General features: G+C 34.7%; 1 protein-coding gene across 1 annotated transcript in view; it reads left to right on the forward strand.

The window, feature by feature from the left end:
• Positions 1–4771, forward strand: part of LOC125034622 (carbonic anhydrase 2-like) — a 13360-nt gene extending 8589 nt beyond the window's left edge. The window contains exons 3-9 of the mRNA XM_047626523.1: positions 2451–2522; positions 2740–2910; positions 3275–3422; positions 3540–3712; positions 3948–4108; positions 4338–4427; positions 4555–4771. Coding sequence (XP_047482479.1) covers positions 2451–2522; positions 2740–2910; positions 3275–3422; positions 3540–3712; positions 3948–4108; positions 4338–4427; positions 4555–4578 — 839 coding nt within the window. The 3' untranslated portion in view covers positions 4579–4771. The remainder of the gene's footprint in view (positions 1–2450; positions 2523–2739; positions 2911–3274; positions 3423–3539; positions 3713–3947; positions 4109–4337; positions 4428–4554) is intronic.
• Positions 4772–7500: the final 2729 nt, after the last annotated feature.

Raw genomic sequence — 7500 nt, forward strand, 5'->3', positions numbered from 1 at the left:
GATGTTGATAATAATAATAATAATTACAATAATAATTATAATAACAATAAAGAAATATAATGATGAAAATAATGACAATTACAATGATGATGATGATGATGATGATAATAAAGATAATAGTTATAATAATAATAATAGAAAAATTGTGATGATGACAATAACAATAATGATAATGAAAACAAAAATTATAATGATAATAATAACAGTAATAATAATAATAATTATGATAAATGAAATAGTAATGATAATGATAATAATAATAATGATAGTAACAATAACAATGATGATATAATAATAATAATAATGATAATGATAACAATATTAATAACAATAATAATAACAATAAAAAAAGAATAATAATGATGATAATAATAATAATGATAACAATATCAATGATAATAATAATAGTAAGAATAACGATAATAATTGTGATAATAATCATACTAATAATACTGACTATCATGATAGTGATAAAAATCACAATGACTCAAATAATCTTCTGTTTCACATGGCAATCGGTATGATAGTGCAATAAATACACACAAATACTCTCTCTCTCAAACACACACACACACATATATATATTTATATATATATATATCAATAACATCGCGATAGGTATATAGGAATATGTAAATTTATGTAATTGTGGATATAAATCATACACATGTATTTTTATTCGTATAAATAAGTACACATTTTTATAGGACAACTATTGTAAGGAACCAAGGCCGTAAAAAGTTCACCTGTGCCTAAAGGGAGCAGCTGCGAGGTTATCAGGGACGTCACGGGAAGATAAAGACGGCGGAGGGCACTACAGAGCAGCAATCTCAGCTCGCCTTTAGCAGCGCCTAGCTGTCCGGACGCAGCGAGGGAGAAGTCGGCTCGCTGCCTCGTCATCCACGCTGAGCCGCGCCGCCCGAGAGATGCGGGAGTCGACTTTGGCCGGCAGTGTTTTAGGGTAAATGAATCACTTGTTCCGCTTTACACTATTTCCATTCATAGAAACACATATATAGTTATACACACTCGAGCCCACGACGCTTGCATACAGTCCCAAGGCTACTATGAAGTGACTGATTCACACACAAAATGCTTGTTCAAAAAACGTCTTTCAAAATAACAAATGTTAATTATCAGGACTGTAAAGGTCTGTATCCTTTTGAAACACTAGCACATTATGATGAAGGATGTTACAAAAATATGTCTCACAAATTCAAAGTCTTTTTCAAGTAAAATCTACTTTACTACTGAAGTGAAGTGTGCGTGCAAGTGGTGTGGGCCTTGGGGGGGGGGGGGGGGGATTTTATAATTCAACAAAGTTTCCTTTGTTGCTGGATTGGGTTATTGGCAAAAATACATTGAATTGACTCATGGAAATTCTCACTGTAACTCCCATTGACAGACGACGTGCGAGAGAGCAAAGGGGAGAAGAAAGAATGCGAGTCGAGAAAAGCTGGAAATGGACCAGGGAGGACACAAGAAAAAAAGGGTGAGAGTATCAATCAAAGCGAAGGGGTATAAGAATCACAGGTAAGCAATGACTCATTCAACTTTTTTATTGGTATTTCCTCGTCAACTCTCCTTTATTGAATTGCCTTAAACTGCATTTTGTTAAATGATTCGACTTATCTTAAGTGTGCTTTCCTCGTGTCTTGGTGGTGGTTATGAAGGTAATAACGCAATTGGTATTACCAAAAGGCTTTTTTGCGTGAATATGACCTCCTCTACGTGTGCTCTGCTTGGTTTTCCTTCCCTCTGTCTCTAGTTCCTCTTTAAATATCCTCGTGGATATTCTAACAAGCGACTGCCACAAAATTAGTCGATATCGACCCAAAAGCCGCGTTTCGAAGAATCACCTTGACTGCCCAGACAAGAGCCTCTGGTTTATGACTCGTGTTCGAACTCGTTTTTTTCTTTCTTTTTTGCAAGTGGACCTGATATTGGCTCATACATATGGGGTAAGTGTGTAAGTTTATATTCACTCATATTCATTTATATTCACTCACTTATTTATCATTTATCGTGAAATCCCCCTAAATGCGTTTGGCCTGTTGACTTTATCATGTTTCTCCCTGAAACATAACAGTCCTTAGTTCAATTACTAAATCGTTCCATGACCGATCTCCACCTTACACAGCCTATTGTCCTTTATTTATCACTAATTTGGATATTCCTATAGAATAATATTTAAACCACGATGCGTCACATAACTTCCTTAGGAATTCTGTATTATCGGTTCAGCATACTTGATATTAATCACCATATAGCGCACCTTTCACTTACATTTTGATGATTAACTGAGCTTATTCCTTAGCTTGAGCGGTGTTAATCAGGAGCTTTCGCAAATTATTATCGCGATATTTTTCTTACTTATACCTGCCTTACTACAAATGTGATTTTATGTTGCTGATGCTAAATTCTGTGTTTTGTTTATTACCACTTACCAGCTCCCACCGAAGCTCCCACTACAGCTGCCCCCCCACCTCCGGTACCTTCATGGAGTTACGAGGGCGAAGGAGGTAAACAAACACTCATGGCATTAATGTCTTCCGTGCAGATAAAAAATCTAATATCCCACAGTAGATGTAAGAACTTCGTATCTGCAACGCAATTGGTTGTGGACCGCACTTTCCTTTTACCTTTATATTTTGGAATTCATAACCCCGACATCAATGTGATATTAAAGGGAAGGTACTTTTCCCCTCTTTGATACAATTGTATTTGTCCCACTAACAGGCCCCGAGAACTGGGCGACGCTGTTTCCCAATTACTGTGCTGGCAGCAGTCAGTCCCCGATCGCCTTGAATGGACTCGAAGCCACTGCCAAGAGTTCCTCCGACGCCTGGGTGCTGGACAAATACGACACCGTCCCCGTTGATCTCAAGATTGAGAACAATGGACACTCAGGTACCATACATTCATACTTAAACACACACACACTAACAATCATATTTATGATCTGACATTACCAAGTCTAATATGAAACGTATTCTTTTTGGAGGATTCATGGAATCATAAAACAATAAATACCAATGTCAGCTTTCAAAACGTAAGAATGATAGAGCAAATTTCGAAGAATCACCAAATTCAACCCTAATTGTTTCCACAGAGATCATAGCTAGCGTAGTATCGGGTCAGGAGATTCCATTATGAATGAAACAATATTTACATAACTCACCTTTTCAAATAACCGTAGACACCAGCATTTTGTTTTATCTAGTATGCGTTATCCTAAGTAGTTTTTGAAGCCTGTGTATTCTTTCTCTTCCAGCTAAGGTTGCGTGGAACATCACAGACGTCGCTGAGCTTCCCTCAGTCAGAGGCGGAGAGTTGGGCGGAGAATACACTTTCGCCCAGTTTCATTTCCACTGGGGCAGCATCAGCACGCAGGGATCTGAGCACACCATCAATGGGATCGCGTAAGTTAAAGAAGTTAAAGAAAGATTAAAAAGATTAATAAGTCGAACTTTTCAGTGTACCGGTATAATCCACGAATACTCCACCTGCGTATGAATACTGTTTGCATTCCCGTCTAGATACGCTGCTGAGCTTCATCTGGTGCACTTCAAGACTGAGTACGGTTCCCTTGGCAACGCAATTCAGTACGATGACGGTCTTGCTGTGTTGGGCATTATGCTCCTGGGCGGTCTGATTGACAACCCCAATCTCACACCAATCATCGACGGGCTCGCTACCATCCAAAATTCAGGTTTGTACAAATAACAACAGGCTTACAAGATTAAAGCCTAGGGCAGTTCTATCCGAAATGTGAATGGTGTCTTTTTAGCATGCTCTCATTTCCTTGATAAGTAGGCAACACAAAGAGCGGTTTAACTCATCTCTTATTTGACATTGATCGCATTATACAAAGGCGACACAGGCTCGCCTTCGGAATTTATATCTACCTATGCTTGTAACGATTTCTACAATCGGTCTGACTCCAGGTGACGAAGAAAACCTGGCAACACTGTTCCCTCTCCAAAACCTCCTGCCGGCGAACACCAACACCTTCTACAGGTACTCAGGCTCCTTGACGACGCCCACCTGTAACGAGATCGTCACTTGGACTGTCTTCCAAGACGTCATAACCATTTCCGAGAATCAGGTTAGTGCACCCAGGAAGGGAAATTGGGGGAAATCCAAAGTAGCTTTATGATAAAAAGGAAATATATGAATAATGGATAATCACGATGTCAAATAATCTTTATCATCTATACAAATGATGACATATTCTTCATAAGTATAATTAAAACTATAAAGAGGATTTTGCCAAACCTAGGTTCAGTAGGCATAAAGCCAATATCAGTGCTTTAATACTGCTCGTTCTCGCTCAGCTTGAAGAATTCCGCAAGCTTCTCGGAGACGACGGAGAGCACCACATTGTCGACAACTACCGCCCTGTCCAGCCCCTCAACGGCCGTACGGTGAGTTAGAAGAAATGGCAGAATAAATGATGAAAATGAATATTCTGTTTTACCAACAGAACCACTGCTAAAATTATTAAATTTCAGTGAATGTCAATGTATTAACAAAGATTATGTTTCTCCTCAGGTCGAGAAGATCACCTTGTCTTAGCTTCCTGATGTCCACCGGCCAAGAATGGAGTAAGAGACGGAGAGAGGGATATTAGTTATTAGTTTTAGGTTAGTATAGGCGTGTCTTCCTTTTATCTTCTTTATTCTTCGATTTTATGGTTCCCCATTTGTGCAACAGTACAAATCAATTAAGTTCACAGGTTATTATTACCCGTAAATAAATACTAAGAGCATTTTGAGTTTTTTTCTCCAGAAATTATATCCTTCTAAGATATTACATATATAAATATAAACATGTGTATATATTTATGCATGTATGTCTATATATGTATGTATGTATATATGTATATATATACATAGATATATATATGCATATATATATACACACATGCATATATATATACATATATATATATATATATATATATATATATATATATATATATATATATATATATATATATATATGTCTATACACACGAACACACACTACACATAAACGCAGATACATTATATGTTATATCATATATAAATATATATATATGTATATATAAATATGTATGTATGTATATATACATACATATATAAACATATATATATATATATATATATATATGCATATATATGTATATGCATACATACATATATACATATTTATACACATATGTGTGTGTGTGTGTATGTGTTTGTGTACACTCACTCACACTACACACACACGCGTAGACACACACACACATATACACATATATATATATCAGACATACACAGACACACACACACACACACATATCTATCTGTCTGTCTATCTATCTATTTGTATACATACATATTTACATATGTATACATGCACACACACACACACACACACACACACACACACACACACAATCTACACACACACACACACACACAATCACACGCACAAACATATATGTATATATGAATATATATATATATATATTTATATATAAATCTCTCTTTCTGTCTCTATAAATGTATATATATATATACATACACATACACAGAAATATATTTATGTATATACATATTTAAATTTGTATGTATGTATATATACATGCACGTATGTATTTATTTGCTTATTTATACATGTGTGTGGGCATATATGTATGTATATATATATGTATATATATACACACATATATATATACATATATGTATATCTATCTATCTATGTATGTATATATTCATGTATATATATATGTATACATACACATTTATATGTGTGTATATACATATATGTACATATATATGTATATATATGTATATATACATATATATACACATATGTTTGTGTGTATACATATATGCACACACACATACATATATATATATATATACATATATATATGTATATATGTGTATTTACAAACATACATAAATATATATATATATATATATATATATATATTTAATCATATATTTGATTACACACACACACACACATACATACATATGTATATATACATATATATAGACATACATATAGAGATACACACACACAAACACATATTAACATTTATATATATATATATATATATATATATATATATATATATATAATATACAACACACACACACACACACACACACACACACACATTCACTCACACACACACACACACATATATATATATATATATAAATATATATATATATATATATATATATATGCATATATACATAATAAATATATACATCTATATGCATATATATATATATATATATATATATATATATATGCATGTATGGCTATACATACATACATATGAAAACATATATATATATGTATATTTAATCATATATGTATATGTATACACACACACAAACACATACAAACACTTATATATATTTATATATGTATATATATATTATATATATACATTTAGATATAGATATTTCATATATATACATATATACATACATACATACATAAATACATATATATATATATTTATATATATATATATATATATATATATATATATATATACATATACACACACATTCACATTCACACACACACACACACACACACACACACACACACATATATATATTTGTGTGTGTGTGTGTGTGTGTGTGTGTGTGTGTGTGTGTGTGTGTGTGTGTGTGTGTGTGTGTGTGTATGTCCACACTAGACAGGGCCAACCTGGAGTTTTTTTCAGTGGCATCTCGGCTAAACTACTCCCCCTCCCACCAAGATACACCTCTGCCAGTAGGTGGGGGTAACTCGGCTAATTGTCTCTCAATCAAAACCCATAACTGTACAAACAGAGCACCGGCCCTCATTCCCCGGAGGCGAAGAAGCCCCTGGTTACGGCGGCGATCAGGATCGCTCCCGTGCAGAGGGTGCTAAAAATCTCCAGTTAAAGACAGGCCGCCCCATGTTGATGAACCTTTGCACATATAAGGACATTGAGAATTGAATCCGACTTACTAGCATAACTTGAGGAACTCTTTCATTAATTGGGATGTTGTAAGACACTGTGAAGTTAGAAGACTAGGCGAACAGAAGATAATAACGATGGACACGTGCTCTATTGGAGAGGTAAATCCCAGGGTAGCAAGCAGGAAGTAGAAGTAGGTTTCTTAGTTCACAAATGCTTAGAAGAGAATATCGTGGAATTCCACAGTATTGTTCCTCAAGAGTGGCTTTAGTAACAATAAAACTAAACAATAGGTACAACTTAAAGATTGTTCATTGTTTTATGCTCCAACCTTCAGCCGCAGTGATGAAGAAATAGAGAGCTTCTGTTTAGCCAGCGAAAGAATTAAACCCCATTTCACAATAATTATGGGAGATTTTAATGCAAAAATAGGTAAAGAGACAGGAGAAACCGTAGTGGTGAATTATGGAATAGGCACTAGGAATGAGAGGGGACATATGCTAGTCGATTTTGTGGAGGCTCGGTTACTCAATATCATGAAAAGATTCTTCGAA

Source organism: Penaeus chinensis, chromosome 18 (assembly GCF_019202785.1).
Source record: "Penaeus chinensis breed Huanghai No. 1 chromosome 18, ASM1920278v2, whole genome shotgun sequence".
Classification (NCBI taxonomy): domain Eukaryota; kingdom Metazoa; phylum Arthropoda; class Malacostraca; order Decapoda; family Penaeidae; genus Penaeus; species Penaeus chinensis.